Source organism: Colias philodice, chromosome 29 (assembly GCF_061535455.1).
Source record: "Colias philodice isolate Cphi_HAF_F1 chromosome 29, ilColPhil1 Martin Lab GWU primary, whole genome shotgun sequence".
In the NCBI taxonomy this organism is placed as follows: Eukaryota; Metazoa; Arthropoda; class Insecta; order Lepidoptera; family Pieridae; genus Colias; species Colias philodice.
In genome coordinates, this window is record NC_143114.1 from 6,690,855 (window position 1) to 6,713,112 (window position 22,258).

The 22,258-nt window shown below is 36.5% G+C and overlaps 3 protein-coding genes and 1 non-coding gene across 9 annotated transcripts in view; all 4 read right to left on the bottom strand.

The window, feature by feature from the left end:
* Positions 1-469: 469 nt before the first annotated feature.
* LOC149476059 (uncharacterized) lies at positions 470-1,686 on the bottom strand. The gene is made up of 3 exons (XM_089712694.1): positions 1,585-1,686; positions 1,045-1,228; positions 470-674 (listed from the first exon to the last, which is right to left on the bottom strand). Exons 1-3 carry the CDS (start codon positions 1,664-1,666, stop codon positions 470-472), a joined length of 471 nt encoding a protein of 156 aa, XP_089568820.1. The 5' UTR covers positions 1,667-1,686.
* A 192-nt stretch (positions 1,687-1,878) lies between these two features.
* LOC149476060 (zinc finger Y-chromosomal protein 2-like) overlaps positions 1,879-22,258 on the bottom strand; it is a 48,491-nt gene continuing 28,111 nt past the window's right edge. The window contains exon 5 of one of the 6 annotated variants that reach the window (XM_089712649.1): positions 1,879-2,894. In XM_089712649.1, coding sequence (XP_089568775.1) covers positions 1,894-2,894 — 1,001 coding nt within the window. In that variant the 3' untranslated portion in view covers positions 1,879-1,893. The other 5 variants (XM_089712640.1, XM_089712643.1, XM_089712642.1 and 2 more) reach the window with 5 other exon arrangements.
* Positions 3,546-3,627, bottom strand: TRNAS-CGA (transfer RNA serine (anticodon CGA)). Its single transcript has one exon. It is a non-coding gene; the product is annotated as a tRNA-Ser (tRNA).
* Positions 15,609-16,495, bottom strand: LOC149476062 (zinc finger and BTB domain-containing protein 41-like). The gene has a single exon (XM_089712691.1). The coding sequence runs from the start codon at positions 16,179-16,181 to the stop codon at positions 15,609-15,611; it is 573 nt and encodes a 190-aa protein (XP_089568817.1). The 5' UTR covers positions 16,182-16,495.

The window sequence follows — 22,258 nt, forward strand, 5'->3', positions numbered from 1 at the left end:
TCGTATTTGTACGATAATTATCGTACGGTTCGACCGTCACGCGACATGCGCTACACAGACCGAAAAGTTTGAGACGATGTAATAAAAGTTTCACTTTAATAATTTTAGTCACGAGAATGTTAAGCAATTAGTAGTGAGATTTATGCATAATGGCAAATTTAGACGGGTTTAGTAACTAAGTGTTTAGTGCTTATCACTTATACTTATTCCTTATTATAGGACGAGTTATGTGCTTAGTATTAGTACAGATAATGTAATACTATGGTATTAGTATTGAACAGAAATCGATCTTATTTACTGAGCGACAAGACCGCGAAGTTTTCGCTCGCTGACCGTTTAATACAGCTCAGTGACAAGTAGTATAAATCGAATTGTTTATTACAAAATGCAATAGGTAATAAATAAAACAACAGTTCAAAATTAAATACATTTATTAAAAACATATCAACCAAAGCGACCATATTGTAAATTACTTCGATTTTTTCTTCTTTTCCTTCTGCACAACACCCCTGGACTTACCCGTCCCGCGTTTCATCAAAAGCTCTTGAGGAATGGGCATTTGCCCGCGAAAATCTACACCAGGGCCTGGCTTAAGCTTCATACGATGATCGGGGTAACGATATATCGATTCGGAGGGCAAGAATCGAATGCAGCCATTGTGAAAATGGAGGTCTCTGTAAAAGCGTGATTTTTGCTTTGACCAACAAATATGGTTGTGAAGTAGCGTCGACGGGAATGTTATCAATAATAAAGAAATGCTAGTATAATGTGGAAGCTTAACTATATTAATTACCGACGTCATTTACTATAATATTCAGACCTGTAGTTCCCAATAAGCCTTCAACTGAACAAACAAACAAACTCTTCAGCTATATAATATTCAGTACTATATCTATAGATAACCACAGTGATAAATAATATGAATTGTTAGAGGAATATAAGAGAAAGAGGTTTCTATAAGGTTCACGTATTTTTACTATAAACAGAAGACGTATACTATAACCAGCAAGGTTACTATCGTCAGACTAGTATGAAACCTAGTACCTTATGCATGGAAATTGAAAAGGCGCGAAAACTCTCTCTTCAATGTGTTTCTTGTATTCTAACCATCGACATTTTAAAAGTTCGTTATTTTGAACCGAATAATGCTTCATATACACGTAATCAAACAATCCCTTTTCGAATGCTGGCAATGTTCTATAATTTGAACCGATTTCTTTTGCAATTTCTGTAACACATCGATATTAGGAAAGTCAGTTAATTTCCTAAGATTACCTTGGTCTTCATCACTACAAAATATTAACCAAAGTCGTTTCTCGCTGTCTGTCCCTAGGTATTCTAAGATCTTTTAAACCAGGTATAAAAGATATTGTTGCGAACAGAGGAATGTTTAGAGCATACAATTAAGATACAGACAACGCGGACGAATCCGAAGGTGGAGAGCTACTAACCATACTACTAACTCATAATAAAACCCCATTATTCAACGTTTTTCATGCTATCGTAGGCCTTTACGGTGGTTCACTCTGTAAGTTGACTATCAAATCTAATGATTTCTAATTTAATTTAATTTTAAATAAATACCTTCCGTGACAACTACATCTGGCTTAGTCCTTTTTATTAGATCGCACACGGCATACGCATTTTTATTCTCTTTTGCAGCCATAATTTGTTATCTAATTCAATTTTATAAAAATAAACAACAAGTCAGTAAAGCATTTGACACTGTGATTTGACAAAGCCAACATGTATTTTCCTTAGGCCTCGTACATAATATATTAAAATTTGTTAAAGTAAAGAGGTAATATGAAATTTCACCTTAAATATTTCCAGGTCTGTTATCTAAAAAGGGAATAAAGCAAATAAAATAAACACAGTTTCTTGTAAATTAATTTAATTAATAACCGCATGAGTTCTTTTCACGTGTCGCCTCAAAGAATCCTTAGTTGCGAAGAGATTATTACAAAAGCTACACACAAAATTCTTCTCCCCCGTATGCGTTACTCTGTGGCGCGAAACGTCAGATTTCGTATAGAAAAAATTATGACAGATGTCACATTCATGACTTTTCTCCTTCAAGTGAACATATCGCATGTGATTGTTACACAAACTGCGCGTAATAAATACTTTTGAACAAACTGAACACTTATGTTCCGGTTTTTCCATACCATGTTTTTCAACTAAGTGCATTACCCTAAAATTTTCTTGATAAAACCTTTCATCACAATACGGACACGGGAAGCGAGATTTCCGTTCTATTTTAATATTATGAATAGCAACATCGTGTTTTCGCTTGTCAAGACGACATTTAAAGTCGAGTTCGCACTGGCCACATCGGAACGTGCGATGATTCCTTGTCTTGTGTAAATTAAAAAAAACTAAATTCGTGAAACCCGCGCCGCAGATATGACACACATGGTTTTGAAAATGCTTATTTACATGTATGTTCAACAGTCTGAACATATTGAAGTTCTGCAAACATATTTGACATTGCAACCCTGAGGTTTCTATTTTAAAAGGCACTAATAAACTATCATTAAAATTAAACGCTATATTGTGTGTTTCTTTCAAATGGTTGACTAGATCATTGATGTTTTCCATCTTTTTGTTGCACTTTTTACAATTTAATACTGATATATCTACTTTTAACAGCTTATTTTGCTGGGATATGATATTTCTCTCTATGTCATGTATACTATGTTCGTTATTCGTATGTGTGCGCAGTTCATTTATGCCCGGAAAAGGTTCTTTGCAACAGAAACATCTGTATCGGCTTTTATTCCATTGAAATATAACCATTGTTGAATTTGCCAGAAGTTTTAGAGAGTTTTCTCGAAGCAGAGGTGCGATGCCACGCCGCTCTACTGTTTTTGCCCATCTGTCGGTTGTTTTATCTGTGAAAAAAAAACTTTATTATTCATTATTATAGATTTATTACTTCCTATTATTATTAAGTTACTCTTGCCGGTAGAGTAAACTTTAAATGTTTAGCCTATGTTCTTTCTCTGAAGATTATCTGTGCCAAATTTCATCAAAATCGGTCCAGTAGTTTATGCGTGAAAACCATACATACATAATTACAAACCTTTCCTCTTTATAATATTAGTATAGATTAATAACTATAGGATAGCCTATTAAGTTAATCTTTCTAGCCAAGTAAATCTTTAAAAAAAATAAAAAAATGTAATAATCCTTAAAAAAGGCATAATTTTTGAATAAAAAATGAATCGAGCGAAAATGTTACCATTACGTAACTGTCTTGTACATCGAAAGAAAAAGACCCAATAAATCATATACTAATGTTCCATTATGATTGTATGTGTGCGTGTTTCAGAATATTAATGCAAATTTACATAAAATTTAGGGAGCCTCCCCTTAAACACTGTAACTTGTAAGACAAGTGTACACTGTACAAAGTTTGGATTAATTCTGACTGTGATTCAAAATCGAGTCTAAAGGAGTCGTATACAAATATATATATATATGTAAAGCTAATAAACGCGTGTAAAAAATGAAGCCACAAAAAGCTACTTTTTCAAAAAATCCGCAGCCGGTAGGATTCGAACCTACGCTCCCAGAGGGAATCTGATTTCGAGTCAGACGCCTTAACCACTCGGCCACGACTGCTGTGAAGTTAGTGCTTAAATTTAAGTACCAAATAAGTTATAGCCAAAGACTTATTAAATACCTCTAAATAACAGAGAGAAAAAAAATGTAAAATAAAATAAAACAACCTATTTTTACAACATAATTCTTGTACATTACACAAACCAATTTAAAATATTATTTGAATCATGAAAACTCATGCTAGTTTATTATCAAAGAAAATATCATATTATATAAACTTGTGTAGCCATATAAAATATATATCTATATCTAGTAATAAAAAAAAAAGTGAAGTCCCGTGTCCCCGTAGTGGGGTAGGGGGCAGATGCATTATTCATACATCTGTTTCACTGATCGATTTTTCTTTAGGGACAAGTAGGTGATCAGCCTTCTGTGTCCTGCCAGACCGAGACATTTTTTTTTTTCGTCTCCACCGGGAATCGAACCCAGGACCCCTCGGTTCTACGCTCACGCGTCAACCACTGTACCGAGGAGGCGGTCTCGTAATATCTAGTAATGGATAATATTAAATCCAATAAAACAAAATATTAAATAACTTTATCACACACATAAAAATAAATTTTACAACAATCTATAAAAACACATAAAATAAAACACGATACAAATAGGAAATGTTAGTGCCAATAATATTTCTGATTTACGTCCAAGCCGGTGAGTTATCGAATCTTCGTATATGGGGAGGAAGAGACGCAGAACCAAACGAATTTCCATACGTAGTCGCAATAGAAAACCGCAACAAGAAAGGCAAAGAATCAACAGAAACATTCAGTTCTCATTGTACAGGATCCCTCATAGCTCCATCTTGGACGCTCACCGCCGGTCACTGTGTTGAATTCGCCCCTAGTAGACAAAACAAACTTGTCATAACCTATACGATGGATGGCAAAAAGACACGCTACAATGTGCTTTATATGATAGCCCATCCAAATATGATTCTAAATTTAAAGAATGCTGCAAATGACATAGGACTCATGAAGAATGAGGAAGTAAAACATGTGACTTACGCCAAATTGAGCGCGGTGGATTACACGTCGTTTGTTGGGCTAGAAGCCCTGTCTGTTGGTTATGGGGTGATGAACACAGATAATGGTTTGGAATCAGCGTCGTCGGATAATAATACTTTGCAGGTAATTTACCATCGTTTTTGGTACAGATAATATGACGAAACTTAACAAGACACAATAGGTTACTGGTCGTAACTCTACTTAGAGCGGCCTTAAGCTTTGGTCTGGTGATCATGACGCACAACGCTGAGGTATGCGGTTTGCGATGCCGGACACTCAATCATATGAAAAACGTCGACAATGTTCTCTTGTTCCGTCGCAGTATGCGTCAGCGGCGAAGGGCAAGCGTGGTGAGTGGGGAGGTGTACTCCCGCACAGCGCGGCGTCATTCTCGATTCAACGCTGCGGTGTGCGGGTATGTGTCACGGCATATATGAATGCGACAATATGAATTTTTTCGAAGACAATTTAATAGAATTAGTTCGCAGCTATTCTTCTTTATATAAAAATAAAGACAAAAAACATAAAAGTTTGATAATTAAAGAAAATTGCTGGAGGGAGATAGCTGAGAAGCACAAATTACAGCAAAATTGTTAATGTTCACGTCTACCTTGGTAGCTGCGGCAAAATCAACTGACCACCTCTCCGCAGGGACGGTAAATGCTGCGTCGTGACGCTGCGTTGGGGCGCATACCTCAGCGTTGTGCGTCATGATCACCAGACCAAAGCTTTACACGGGCAGCTCGAGCGGTCGGTCGTTGACTGATCTATGTCTAGTTCACCGCGCGATCGTGGCTTCGGTCCGTATACGGCCGTCCTTAGTAAGCATCTTCGTTGATCGACTCTTTGGTTTATTAGACCTTTTTTTCTATAGGTTATAGAAGTGATGTTCATAAGATGCTTCGACCTCAATCTGAATAAGCCAGCAATGTGCACGACGACAAAATGTGGTGTAAATAGCTTCATTTGTTCAGGTGATTCTGGCGGACCAATCATACACAAATCGGGTGTTGTGGCCGTCCATAGTATGGGCCACGACTGTCGAAAAACAAACATATTACCAAGAAAATTAGGCGTATTTGAAATTGCTGGTATTTCTGCACCTGTGAGTCCATATTTCAGTTGGATTTTGGAACAAATGAGACTTGGAAATGTTTAAAACTGGGAGAATGTGATCTACTCTGTAACTGCAGAATCACAGAATGTTATCATTTATCTTGAAATTTGGTAGACAGACAGATAGGCATAGGCAGACCTACCTGCCTTTGCCCTCGCACATGCGTATTTAGCGCCAGAAAAAAGCTTACTAGAAACATTTCACTGTTTTTTTTGTGTTAGCTAACTACATATATTTAAGAAAATGGTTATGACGATTCAAAAGTGAATGAATAGAAAATGTTTGAAGTTGTGTCAAAGTTGAGTTTGATTTATTTCCAAGAGTTTCACGTTTTTATTAGATGCACAAACATTTAATGGTACACCTGTATCATTAAATATTTGTATGTAATGCGACCAATTCGTGAAATGAGCAATCATTTCATGAAATGAGCAAATCCACGATATGGCCACGACATATCCGTTATGTTTGTATGTTTCCTCGTTTAATCTTTGTTGAGACCCACTTTCAACTGACAGATTCTGTTCAAACTTTTTACACTTTTTTTGTTAAGTGTTTTTTTTAGTATATAAGTACACTTCCTGGAACTACTTGTTCCGAAGACAACGCGACGGCTTTACATGTTAGGTATACTTTGCTTATAATAATGATTCGATTTCTAGAAACATGTGTAATAATTTAACATATAGAAACAGCATAAGCATCATCCAAATTGTATAACATTTGTCCAGCTTATTTCCAAATAACATCGTTGAAATAATTTAAAAATAACAGCTCCAGCTAAACTTTACCGTAGCCAATAACATCCCATGTTGTGTAATTTAGTGTTGCTATGTTTTTGAATATTGTTAGTTCCTCAAACATTCTTTTCATGACTTTATAGATAGACTATTGACCGCCTCCTGGGTACAGTGGTTGACGCGTGAGCATAGAATCGAGGGGTCCTGGGTTCGATTCCCGGTGGAGACGAAGAAAAAAAAATGTCTCGGTCTGGCAGGACATAGAAGGCTGATCACCTCCTTGTCCCTAAAGAAAATCGATCAGTGAAACAGATGTATAATTCATCTGCCCCTTACCCCACTTGGGGACATGGGAATTCACATAGATAGACTATACTTACATTGGAACGCAGTTTATAGTTGAACCGTTCTATTTATATAAGTACTATCTTTCCGGGTGAAACCTATCCTATGTGATAATTCAAGTTACCCTCTATATGTGTGCTAAATTTCATTGTAATCGGTTCAGTAGTATTTGCGTAAAGAATCACAAACATACACATACACGTTCATCCTCACAAACTTTCGCATTTATTATATTAGTATGAAGTAATGCTGCTGTGCTAATTATAGTTTGTACTGCTTTAAATAAATGTTCTTCATCTAATACAGTAACAGTAAAGATGGAATCCAGTAAAAAGTCAAACTCACTGCCATCCGATTAAACCAAGGATTAAACTAACACAATTTTGACATCGTTAAAATTTTATTTTGGGTTATAAACATAAGTTATTGATATATGTATATAACAGTCTGCAGTTACAGAGTAGACCACATTCTCCAAGTCTTATACACTTCCAAGTCTCATTTGTTCCAAAATCCAACTGAAAAACGGACTCACTGGTACAGCAACGCCTAAATTTATTCGAAATTGGCGTGGTGAATAATATGGGCTTTGACATTTTGGGCCAATAGAATGGACGGCCACTACACCCGATTTGTGTATGATTGGTCCGCCAGAATCACCTGGACATATAGAACTCTTTGCGCCACATTTTGGAGTCGTGCACATCGCTGGACTTCTACCATATCGGTCGCGGTCGATGCATTTTGTGAACATCACTTCAAGGATCTGTAGAAAAAAATAACTTCATAAAACCACAGTCTAATAATCCATACAGTTTTTCAACGCAGTTGCTCAGTAAATAGTCCCCAATACCGACCGTCGTAATTTTTCTCTACTGACCACTGTGTCTAGTTATGTTTCGTCATATCTGTACCAAAAACGATGGCAAATTACCTGCAAAGTATTATTACCCGACGACGCATCTTCTAAACCATTATCTGTGTTCATCAGCCCATAACCAACAGACAGAGCCTCTAGCCCAACAAACGAGGTGTAGTCCACCGCGCTCAATTTGGCGTAAGTCACATGTTTTACTTCCTCATTCTTCATAAGCCCTATGTCATTTGCACCATTCTTCATACCTCTCCTCAAACTTTGATGGGCTATCATATAAAGCACATTGTAACGTGTCTTTTTGCCATCCATCGTATAGGCTATGACGGTTTTGTTTTTTTTACTACGGTTGATGTCGACACAGTGCCCGGCGGTGAGCGTCCAAGATGGAGCTATGAGGGATCCAGTACAATGAGGAATGAATGTTTCAGTGGATTTTTTTCTCTTTATCCGGAATTCTATTGCGACTACGTATGGAAATTCGTTCGGTTCTGCGTCCCTTCCGCCCCATATTCGAAGACTCGATAATTCGGCAGGTTGGACGTAAAATAAAAACATTATTGGCAATAACATTTCGATCTTGTTTTATTTGGTATGTGCTTTTGTAGATTGTTACAGATTTATGTTATATTTTAATGGGTACGATAAAGTAATTTTGTTTTATTGTTTCGATATAAGTAGAAAATTATTACATATTACATGTTTCTAATAATCGAATCATTATTATTATCAGTTTAATATGTAAAGAAATTTACTTCGAAATAAGTAGTTCAAGGATGTGTTCGTAATTTTGTATGTATGTGTAAAAAAATACACCTAACTTTGTTTATAAATCGAACTCAACTAAAAGTGAAACATTTTTTGGTGGTGAAAGTTATGTTCAAATAGGTCCAGTAGTTTTGGAGCTGATTCATTTCAAACAAACACTATCAAACATTTCCTCTTTATAATATGAGTTATATATTATTGGCATTAAGTTTTCTTTTTGAATATATTGTTCACTTAGTTTGGTTGTTTTAATTTTTGTAAAATCCTATCCTATTCTCCCTACTTCCTACTAATCCTACTATCCTATCCTAACCTACTAATATTATAAATGCGAAAGTTTGTGAGGATGGTTGTATGTGTTGTTGTGTATGGTGTTTGTTACTCTTTCACGCAAATACTACTGATCCGATAACAATGAAATTTAGCACACATTTGGAGGGTAACTTGGATTAACACATAGGATAGGTTTTTTCCCGGAAATCCCACGAGAATGGGAACTATGCGGGTTTTTCTTTGAAAACGCGGGCAATGCCGCAGTCGGAAAGCTAGTCTCGTATATAAATTGATTATTTTGGAACATTCTTCAGCTTTACTACTGTAGCTAAAGACAAGGGATCGATCTTCTATTGATATAATAGATTAATCAAAAACAATTCAGCGATTTAATAAAAGAGACTAATAATTCAAGGAAATTAATTTCAGACATAGCAGAATGGATGGATGGAGCAAGGATAACATTAAAACTATCGGAGACTTTATTTAAATTAGTACTTTATTGAGAAAATAAATAATTAAAGCTACATGAGATCAAATAACTATTTGTAGAAAAATACTGACTTGTACAGTCCCCGGCACGTAAGTTGGCAAGGTTTTGGCGTAGTGGGGGCAAGTTCGCGCATCCTACACTTAGTGGAACAAAAAACTGGTCACTTTTATTGATTGTTATTATGGTTATTACCATCATTTATTTTTAATCTTGTAGTTAAACAAAGCGGAGGAATTCGTGACATTTAATAGGTGTTATAAATAAAACATAATATTATGCATTTTTTTATTCAGTTTTATGCATTTTCAGTTTTATGCATTCAGTATTATGCATTTTTTTATTAAAAATTATAAGTTCTCGTCGTCACTATCGTATACATATATACACATCGTATACCATTTTTCTGGCATGTCTGCGTAAAACAGTATTTGGTCCTGGCATTGTAATACACATTACAAAAACTAAAGTTAAAACAACAACTATAACACTAACAAAGCCAAAACAAAATCAAAACTTAATTTAAAACTGAACTCGTAACAAAAAGTCAACAAAAACAAAGGGTACAACTTTCGTACACGCAAGTGTAATCGGGAGCGAACGGAACGTAGACGCGGTGCGGGAGGCAAGGGTCGACTGACGCACCAATAGCGAGTCGTGATCGGCGCTACGTTATACCCCGCGTCCCGCTTGTTCACCAAAGAGACCTAAAGAACGACTTCTGCGCATCTAACGACTCTTGCCAAGTTACGTGCCGGGGACTGTAACTTCTATTTTCCACCACTTGAGCTTTCTTACAATGTTCATTACTAATAATGGTTGTGTGCGTGCGAAACCAAAAGCGTGTTTTTTATTACCTTCCAAACGGATAGGCTGATTATGAGAAAATTTAGCATAGAGATATTTGACATAACAAGAACTTGTATTGTTAAAGCAATACTTGACAATAGTAAATTTTTCTGAGTATTTCTGTCGACATTTTTAATTTTCCCTTCAAGAAGAAGTAGTATGGATCTGCCAAACTACTTCTTCTTTTTTTTCAAATGGCAACTCCCGATCCCAGTGAGGACGGATTCTGCCAATGTAAAGTTTTGAACAGATGGTCAGTTTAAGTTAGATCCAAACTAATTAAAATCTTGTACATGTACTGCCATATGACGTCTCAAACTCTTCTCTTGCCTATACGCCTTCTGGCAAATACCACAGACGAAATTTCTATCACCAGTATGAGAATCCACATGCCTCTTTAACGTTGTAACACAACTAAAGCTTTTGGTACATAAGTGGCATTGAGTTTTATCCGTATGCTGTTTATTTGTGTGTGTAGTCAACGCTCTGCGACTCGAAAATTTAGAATGACACACTTCACATTCAAAGGTAAACGTTATTCCATGCACTTCTTTCAAATGCTTGAGTTTCCGGAAATGCTCAGAAAATCTTTCTTGACAATGAGGACATCTTAGTATTTTTGACTTCACGGAACCCTCATGCATCTTTTCGATGTGGTATTTTAGGTTAGAATGTGTAGTATATGTCTTGCTACATTTTGGACAAGGATAGCCTCCAGGAGAGTGTATTTCTTGATGCTGTATCAATCGCTGGTAGGTCATGAATCCCGCACCGCATGTCTCGCAAATTGCATTGCTAAAGTGAACATTCATATGTCGATTCAGAAGTATGAACGTTTGAAAAGCTTTGAAGCAAATATGGCAAGAGAATTGTCTTTCTTTCAAGCTCAAATTGTAGACGATAAGCCCATTACCTGAAGGAGTAAATACTTTATTGTGTTCTGAAGTTAAATGGATTCTAATTTCGTCTATTTTAGTAAAGGTTGCACTGCATATCTTGCATTTGAGTTCGGATATATCTACTTTCACAGTCTTCTTGCCCTTTGTCAGAAATTTTTTTAGAATAATATCTTTATTCGGAATTTCGTGATCCTTGCTATGATTTAACAGCGCGTGCACTTCCGAGTACCTTTGTTCGCAGAAGAAACACTTGAAGTAATACCTACAGAAAATAAACGGTTTCGCTGTTGTATTCTCCAATAACAACGCTGCATTCTGTCGCTCAGACAGCGTCATCTCCCAAACACTGGAGAGAACAGCTCGACGTCCTTTTCCTTCCAATCCTGAGAAGATAAAATTCCTTTTTGTACTATCTTTTATCTGTAGCATTTCCACAAGCCATGCCAAAGCAAAAACAACTACGCATCTATACATAAACGTTGCATAAACGTGTTCAGTCAATTCTTTGTACTATACGACTAGGTGAGGTATTTATTCTATTGGTTCAACACATCAGAGCTAAAGTTCTTCACAATCGCCTTGAACTGCCACTGCGGGTGCCATTGCTTCATGTGCTTGTTAAAATCGTTTCTATTGTGAAACCCATGCCCACATTCACTACATGTAAATTTCCAAACCGGTCCATGTACACGCATATGCTGTCGGAGAGTTCTTTCATGCATATACGCCTTCTGACAAACTTCGCAAACGAAGTTCCTTTCACCCGTGTGACCTCGTAAATGCATTTTCAATAGAGACTTCGTTCCAAAGCACTTTCTGCAAATCTTGCATTGAATCTTTTGCGTGTGTTGTTTCGTCGTATGTTCGGTTAAGGCCCGCCGCGTTGGAAAGACCGCTTTACAAGCTTGACAGTCGAACGTGAATGTAATACCATGCACTTCTTTTAGATGCGTCATTTTGCGATAATGTTCCGCAAAGCGCTCTAAGCAATGAGGACATTTTAAGGGTTTGATTCGCTTGGCGTTCGTTACTTCATGCTTTTTAAACAAGTGATACCGAAGCTTCAGTTTCGTAGGGAACACTTCCTGACAATTGCTACATTTGTGAACCCCATTCTGGTGAACTATTCTATGATTTATCAGACGCTGATGGGATATAAACCCGAGACCGCAGGTTTCACAAACCACACTAAAATGCACGTTCATATGCCTGTTTAGGAGGAAGAAAGAATTGAAAGTTTTGCTACATTTATGGCAGGATAGTAGACCATTACTGATTCTTAGATCGTACGGCATGAGTCCATTTCCAGCGGAATTAAACTCCTTTTTGTGGCTGGCAATCAAATGTTTACGTATATCTTCAAGCTCTGTATACTTTTGGTCACAAATCCTGCATTTTAGATTAGACACATCAACTTTTATAACCCGCTTTCCTTTCCGAAGATACTGTTTCAGCAAACTCGATCTATCTGGCAGATTGTGCGTATCTGTATGTTGTAACACAGACGAAACCTCTGGAAAGATTTCTGTGCAATAAAAGCATTTGAAATTCGCTTGCTGATAGTAGAACGGCTTGACCGTAGTGTTTTCTATAAAAGTGGCTGCGTTCAACCTTTCATATATGGTCATTTGCCAAATACTTGAGCGGGCCGTGGGTCGATCGAAATCCTGTGCCGCTGAAAAGAAAATATCAGTCAGAACTATCTCTATATTTCAGATTGCATTCCTACAAAAACCCGTGCAATACTACCAAACAAACTCTTTCAATACAAAATACAATGTGCTTTTTAATCGTGGTCAAGGATATGTACAAATAATATAAACAAAATCAATGTTAAATCAATCTTACGAACGTTTATTTTATCTTTAACACAAATACATTTACAATAAAATCTAGATTCACTAAATCATTTCTTGCACGATTTCGCATGTCTTTCCATATTATCCATCCTTGTATACGGCTTCCCACATGCTGGACATTTGAACTGTTTCTCCCCAGTGTGAGTGAGACCATGCCGCTTTAATCTGTACTGTGTAAAGAAGCTCTTTTGGCAAACTTCACACTCGTATTTTCTTTCTTGCTTGTGCACCGCACGGACATGCCTATCCAACTGAGACTTCAAGTTATACTCCCGTCCACAAGTATCACATTTATGAAGAAACACATTCTGATTATGAACGAATCGTAGGTGGACAATCTTCTTATAGTTCGACATGAATCGTTCTGGACACAAAGGACAAGTACGAGGGTGCTGTTTTAAGTGAACTCCACGCAAATGAAGACTCCTTTTAGGTGCACTGGTGAACACTTTATCACATTCAGTGCAAGGATACGAGCCAGTTTGATGCACTTCCAAATGACGTTTCAACACATTGAGCGCTATGAATCCAGAGCCACAAGTCTCACAACTGTAGTTATTGTAATGTTTGTTCATGTGTATGATCAAGATGCGTAGTTTTAAAAACTTATCCCCACATATTTGGCATTCAAAATCTGCACCATCCAATTTGAATGGTATAGCATCTTTCATGTTTACATCGATTTCTTTTCCGTGTTCTTGTAAGTGGAGTTTTAGCGATCCTAAGCTATCAAGGGTCCGTCCACAAATTTTACACGTCGCGTTTGATACATCAACCTTGACAATATTATGTTTGACTCGGCTTAACGCGAGGCTTATTTCATTCACTGGGTGACCATTATAATGTTCTCTAAGTGCGTTGGTGTCTAGGAATAGTTTTGAGCAAACGATACACCCATATTTACTTCTGCTATGTATAAACGGGTATACGTTAGAAAACTCTAAAAGGGTAAGTACATTCTGTTTCCAAAGCGCATTTTTATCTTCTTCCTCATCTGAACTTTTTGTTTGCTCTTTTTTAATAACTATTTTTGTATCATAACTTTTATTTTCTCCAAGATTCAATACATTTTGACTCTGTATTCTTACATCATTGCTTTCGTCGTATCCTGAACGTGTTATTGCTTCCAATCCTAGAAAAAGACAAGTGACTAAAGGTTTTTATAAAGAAAGGCATTATTGTTCAGTGACTAAAGGTGTTACTATTGTTTATTAAAAAATTGCTTAAAACTAATAGAGTAAGATCCCAGAGCGATAAGACATAACTTATTTTCTAAAAGATGAAACTTTAAGTTCTCAGTAGTGTCTCATGTACTTTGTATACCTGCGTGTTTGTGAAGTTTGCCCAGTGACACCTGGGCAGGTACCAGGTGAGAAAGGTGACAAAAAATAAGAGTTACTGTACTTAAATTTAGATGGCTGATTTTTAGATATATTTTATAGAATATCATTCTCAAATGGTATCGCAAGTATCAGACACTTTTCATGGACCAAAACTTTTGTCAGACCCTTTAAAGCTCCACCAAAAATAAATAAACTTTACTTAGTTTTTTATGTCTGATTTTTTAATATGTTATCAACATAACTATAACAAAATTATATTTAATCAGTCAGACAAATTGGAATGACCAAAAATCCACTAAACACAAAAAATATTCGGCCGTGAGTACGAACGCGAGAGCATTATGCATGCGTTTCAGAGCGAGTGAGACGTCCATAGTAACCCGGTTCTCCTTCTTTAACTCACATTCTGTTTCAGTCTACTGTGTATGTGCGCGCAATGTATAGTATTATACCGGGAGATATTGACACAAAATTTCGAGTCATTTGTAACAGGATGGCGGTTCTACAGGGGTCTTAGTACGCAATGACAAAAAGAAAAATGATGGTGTGAACGCTGGTACCGGCGGCTTAGTCGCGTGGGCGTTAGTCGAACTCGTCGGAAAAATAGCGAAAAACCTCAAGTATTTCAATATAATCATGACTTGAGTTTCAATTAATGAACCAAATACATGGTCTTAAATCGATACCTAATTAGATCATTTAGGACAATAAATACCATCAATTATTTATATTATGCACAGCACAGTTCTTAAAAATAAAATACGAAATAAATAGTAACACTTGAAAACTTAATCATGCGTTCGATGCAGAATAGATTTCTGATATAGGAAAATAGTTTATGCAGCAATAAGGCAAGACAATGGCCAAGTTAATAACTTAATATTAAACTGTATAATTTTAACTGTGCAGAGGACAAAAAATATAAGAAACACTATTTTTTTGTTTTATATTTGAAAAAAAAAAGAGCGTGTGGGCCGATCACACCTGTCAAAAGTGCAACTTCTTTGGCAAGATTCAAAGATACCAAAATCGTCACAGACGTGACGGGAAATTTTACTCTCAACGCGTCTTAAGAAGTTTCACAAAATTTATTAAGATTGTAACATGAATTTACGCTCTTTTGTAAACACGAATACTGCAATTACTATAAGCGCAATGGTACGAAATACCCGAAAATATCGGGGGTGTCCCTTATGTCTTAAGGCAGTATTAATCCCAGTGTGGAAAAATGACAGAGGTAAATAGCTCTTCTAGCGCCATCACTTTCCCACACTGGAATTAATACTGCTTTAAGACATCATGGTAACCATCTTAGAAGTAGGCCTAGAGCAAGTGTCATGTTTATGTCATGGATTATCCAGAATCATATCTGAAATATCATAATTGTTTTTCTTTCATAACCCATACCAAAAATCCACTCCTACGCCTTCTGACAAACTTCGCAAAAGAAGTTCCTTTCACCCGTGTGGCCTCGCAAGTGCATCTTCAACAGAGACTTCGTTCCAAAGCACTTTCTGCAAATCTTGCATTGAATTTTTTGCGTGTGTTGTTTCGTCGTATGCTCGGTTAAGGCCCGTCGCGTTGGAAAAAGCGCTTTACAAGCTTGACAGTCGAACGTGAATGTAATACCATGCACTTCTTTTAGATGCGTCATTTTGCGATAATGTTCCGCAAAGCGCTCTAAGCAATGAGGACATTTTAACGGCTTGATTCGCTTGGCATTCGTGACTTCATGCTTTTTAAACAAATGATAACGAAGCTTCAGTTTCGTCGGGAACACTTCCTGACAATTGCTACATTTGTGAACCCCATTCTGGTGAACTATTCTATGATTTATCAGACGCTGATAGGATATAAACCCGAGACCGCAGGTTTCACAAACCACACTAAAATGCACGTTCATATGCCTGTTTAGGAGGAAGAAAGAATTGAAAGTTTTGCTACATTTATGGCAGGATAGTAGACCATTATTGATTCTTAGATCGTACGGCATGAGTCCATTCCCAGCGGAATTAAACTCCTTTTTGTGGCTAGCAATCAAATGTTTACGTATATCTTCAAGCTCTGTATACTTTTGGTCACAAATCCTGCATTTAAGATTAGACACATCAACTTTTATAACCCGTTTTCCTTTCCGAAGATACTGTTTCAGCAGACTCGATCTGTCTGGCAAATTGTGCGTATACTACCAACAAACCTTTTCAATACAAAGTGCATTTTTGTCGATGTCAAGAATACATACAAAATAATATAAACAAAATCAATGGTAAATCAATCTTTCGAATGTTTATTTTATGGTTAACACAAACACATCTTCTTTCTTCTTATATATAAAAATGAATCGCAAAATGTGTTGGTAAGCGCATAACTCGAGAACGGCTGAACCGATTTCGATAATTCTTTTTTTATTATATTCCTTGAAGTACGAGGATGGTTCTTATGTAGAGAAAACGTAAACATGTACCACGGGCGAAGCCGGGGCGGACCACTAGTTTACAATAAAATCTTCATTCACTACATAATTTCTTGCACGATTTCGCATGTATTTCCATATTATCCTTCCTTGCATACGGCTTCCCACATGCTGGACATTTGAACTGTTTCTCCCCAGTGTGAGTGAGACCATGCCGCTTTAATCTGTACTGTGTAAAGAAGCTCTTTTGGCAAACTTCACACTCGTATTTTCTTTCTTGCATATGCACCGCACGGATATGCCTATCCAACTGACACTTCAAGTTATACTCCCGTCCACAAGTATCACATTTATGAAGAAACACATTCTGATTATGAACGAATCGTAGGTGGACAATCTTCTTATAGTTCGATATGAATCGTTCTGGACACAAAGGACAGGTACGAGGGTGCTGTTTTAAGTGAACTCCACGCAAATGAAGACTCCTTTTAGGTGCACTGGTGAACACTTTATCACATTCAGTGCAAGGATACGAGCCAGTTTGATGCACTTCCAAATGACGTTTCAACAAATTGAGCGCTATGAATCCAGAGCCACAAGTCTCACAACTGTAGTTATTGTAATGTTTGTTCATGTGTATGATCAAGATGCGTAGTTTTAAAAACTTATCCCCGCATATTTGGCATTCAAAGTCTGCACCATCCAATTTGAATGGTATAGCATCTTTCATGTTTAGATCTATTTCTTTACCGTGTTCTTGTAAGTGGATTTTTAGCGATCCTAAGCTATCAAGGGTCCGTCCACAAATTTTACACGTCAAATTTGATACATCTACCTTAACAATATTATCTTTAACTCGGCTTAGCGCGAGGCTTATTTCATTCACTGGGTGACCATTATAATGTTCTCTAAGTGCGTTGGTGTCTAGGAATAGTTTTGAGCAAACGAAACACCCATATTTACTTCTGCTATGTATAAACGGGTATAGGTTAGAAAATTCTAAAAGGGTAAGTACATTCTGTTTCCACAACGCATTTTTATCTTCTTCCTCATCTGAAATTTTTGTTTGCTCTTTTTTTATAACTATTTTAGTATCATAACTTTTATTTTCTCCCCGATCCAATACATTTTGACTCTGTATTCTTACATCATTGCTTCCTGCACATCTTGAACGTGTTATTTCTTCCAATCCTAGAAAAAGACAAGTGACTAGGTACAGGTTTTTGCAAAGAAAAGCATCATTATTCAGCACATTGTTTATTAAAAAATTGCTTAAAACTAATAGTGGACAGTTAAATGAGATTTTCCCTCCTTAATGTTTGAGGTGTTATATAATCACGAATTTTGAGTCTCAGTTATCATTGCTTAATCATTTAGTACAATGAATACCATCAATTATTTATATTATGCACAGCACAGTTCTTAAAAATAAAATACGAAATAAATAGTAATACTTGAAAACTTAATCATTCGTTTGATGCAGAATGGATTTCTGATATTGGACTATAGTTTATGCAGCAATAAGGCAAGACATTGGGCAAGTTATTAAACTTTAATATAAAACTGTCTGTGGCTCTGTGCAGAGAGTAAAAAATATTAACAAGATTATTATTAAAAAAACAAAATACCCGACTGCACACTAAATAAAGGGAAATTTAGAAAAAATATTATTATGTCTTTATCCCGTGGGACTTTTAGGATAAAATGTATCCTATGACACTCCCGTAATCAAGACAAATCTAACGATACCTCATACATCAAAACCCATCAAGCCGTTTAGGCTACAGGTGGTCACAAAGGAAAAGACATACATACATACTTACATACACTCGAAAAACATTACCCTCCTTCTTTGGCAGTCGGGTAAAAATCAATCGATTTTTGAAGTAAAACTTCTTTAGGTGCGTCGAGAGTAAAATTTCACGCGTGCAGAGTTTCTTGCCAAAGAAGTTTCACTTCTGACGTGGGGCACACACGCTTTTTTGTTTATATTAGAAAAAAAATAATTAAAGATTTGAATTTATAAACTGTTTACGAATACTATAAGCGTTATGGTACGAAATTCCCGATATAACTGGGCAGTTCCCATGACGTCTTAAAGCAGTATTCATTTCAGAGTAGGAAAGTGTTGGCGCTAAAATGATAGACGACCTATATAGCGCTATAACTTTTCCACACTGGACTTAATACTGCTTTAAGGCATCATGGTAACCCTCCCAGAGAAAGAACTAGACTCTAGTTCTTTCTTGCTCTAGTTCCTAGAGCAAATGTTATGTTTAAGGCATTGATTATCCAGAACCATATATTATTTTGGATTAAAAAAAATCATAAGTTCTTTCATGACCCATATCAAAAATCCACCCTGAATCAATTTCTGCAAGCGATTTCTTGCCCCCTTGCAACATTCGAACAAAAACGTTTATCTAACGTTTAATGATTCACAATATTAAAGAAATATCATAATTTTCTTTACAACCAGATGTGATGTAAAAAACTTAAACATAATTATTATTTCAACATTATAAAATTTTTCATTGACAACACGATTTTTTACTGGGAATACAAATTATTAATTTTATATTAATTTTATCGCAAGTCTATCCAATCAATAGAGATATTTTTAAAACAAAAATTGTAAATCAAAAATAAAAAAATATCCTTTTGCATTTTATAACGTTTTTTACCATCATCTTTCTAACACTGCATTATATCTTGTTCGATACGTACATTTTTTCATTTTTTTTTAAACATAATTGTATATTGTAACACATGCACATTTGCATTATCTTCTATAATATAAAAATGTTGCTAAACGCAAATCTTAAAAACAGATGAACTGATTTCGTTAATTATTATTTGTTTATAACGTTCCTTGAAGTACGAGGATAGTTCTTATGGAGCAAAAACGTAAACATGTACCACGGGCGAAAACGGGACAGACTGCTAGTAATTTATAATATCAAAATCGTTCCCAACTTAATCGGTAATTTCAAATCGTTATCTACCCTCAAAACTGTTTCCTTTTCTAAATAAGATACTTTAAACCGCTATACAACATCATGCAATCTCAAGTGATCTTTCAAATTTTGCCTCCTCAAAAATGCCAAGCCACAAAAGTCACATTTATGATTTTTCTCCCCTGTATGTATAATCATGTGCCGCTTCAACGTTTCCTTATTACAAAACCTTTGCGAACATATTTTACACTGATGATTCCTCTGTTGCAAATGAACCGATCGCGTGTGACAAATCAAATGATACTTCAAGTTAAACGCCCTACCGCATGTTTCGCACTTATGAACTCTAGTCAACTGATTATGAACATCCTGTAGATGGATTGTCCGCCCATAATTCGAATTAAACCGTTCCGGACACATCGGACATCGCCTAGAATACTGTTTTAAATGCACACCCCGTATATGAAGCGATTTTTTGTATGCCGTGCTGAAAACTTTATTACAACGATCGCATGGAAAATTGCCCGTTTCGTGGACTTCTAAATGCTTTTTCAATAAACGCAACGTCATGAAGCCTGAGCCGCAGATTTCGCAGCTGTAGTTATTAAAATGTACGCTCATGTGAATGACAAGGAGACGCACTTTAATAAAACTCTGATCGCAAATCACACATTTGTACGTTTCGTTGAAATCCAGCTTGAACGGTATCATGTTATCTTGTAAATCTGGATCTATGGGCTTATTGTGATGTTCCTTCAAATGAAGCTTGAGTTCCAACAAATCTTTTGGTTTCACTGCGCACAATTTGCACGCTAACTCACTCACATCTACTTTTAAAATATTCTCTCTTCTATTATTAAGTAGCCTTTTCAACGGAGCAAAATTGTGATTCTCGTTCATATGCTGCCTTAATAGTGACGTTTCCAGAAACGGTTGGGAACAGATGAAGCATTTAAACTTATTATTCCCATATATGAATGGATACGCTGTTGAGAACTCGAACACAGTTAGAGCGTTCTGTCTATAATCTAATTGTTTCTTGAAAACTTGCGGCGGTTCTATAGTTACAAGATCTTTGATATCAACTGTAACATCTGGAGTCGTTCTGCCCATTGAAATGGGAGACGGACTTCGCGATATAGCATAGTCGTTAACTGACGGGACATTATTCGGGGTGCTTTTAAGTTGAATTTTGCTGAAGTCCCTCACAGTCCCCAGCGGTTTACATAGAGTCCAATCGTATGCCACTTGAAACAGTGGCGTGATCCGCTTAGTCGGCTCTTGTTTCTCCGAATCCGTGCCTAGAAAACAGAAACAAACTCTTTGAACTTTCCCGTTATGTTCATGCAGTGTATTGGGTGCTCTGTGCTTCTTAGTTCTTTGCTCAGTAAACAATGCAGCGTTATTATAAGTAAAGCTATAAGATTTCTGTGTGGATCATGTTTTCATATTGATATGCATTTAATACCTTCAAAGTTTATCACAATAGTCTCTGATTGTTATTATATACACCGTGAAGTAGTAGGAATGTTTTAGGATAGTAGTTTTAGGATATAACGCTATGAAACTCGTCAATTTTAACGGTCGGATGGTTAACTTTGACATGATGTTTTAGACTACACTTCTGTACAAACGACCCACCACAATAGCTACAAATAAACCGTCTATCATTCTCATGAATTCGCATATGTTCCCTCAACGTATATTTCCTAGCGTACGCCTTTTTACAAATATTACAATGGAACTTTCTTTCACCACCGTGTCTAACCATATGTTCTTTTAACTCTGATTTTGAATAAAACTTCCATTCACAAAGATCACAGGCATGCCTTTTCATTTTCAGATGCACCGTCCTAACATGCACTCCTAGCTTCCCACTAGACGTAAACACTTTAGGACAGAGCGTGCATTTAAACTCCTTTAACTTCAAGCCGTGTACAGCTGATATATGTTTATTTCTTTGAAAATAGTTCCTAAACGTTTCCGGACAATGCGGACATCTGTGTCTTCTAACTTGTTTATGTACGTTAGCAAAGTGTTCGTTCTTCGCATTCATAGACCTATATACTTTGTCACAACTCTCACAAGGGAAAGACCCGCTCTCATGAGAAAAGGCGTGAGTACGGAGTCTCTCCGGCGTAATAAACCCAGTACCGCATTGCTCACAAATAAAATTCTGATAGTGTACATTCATATGATGATTCAGCGTTTTATACTCATCGAATTTCTCCTCACAAATCGCGCAGTTAAAATTATCTTTCGTCACTTTAAACGGCAGTACATCATCTGTTATATTCACATCTACGTTTTTCTTATGTGCTTTGACCAAATGGCACTTCACATCGTTCAAATCACTTATAAAAACATTGCATAATTTACAACTAACATCTGTTATATCAACTTTGACCAATTCGTGTCTTTTCAATTTGGACATCGCATATTTAATCGTCGTTAGAGAGACTGTATCGTGTTCTATATAATTGTGGTGTCTCAAAATAGCCGGGTCGGCAAATTGTTGGTCACAATAGAAGCAAATGTACAGATTCTTCATCCACCTAAAGGGGCATATTCTCGAATGTTCCAGAAGCATCGAGGCGTTCTTTTTTCTCGCTTTAATGGCGTCTACGTCTTTCATTTTCCTAGCGTTTTCTTTACGCGTTTCTGTGTTCTCATCGACGACGATGTTCTCGCTATCCTCAC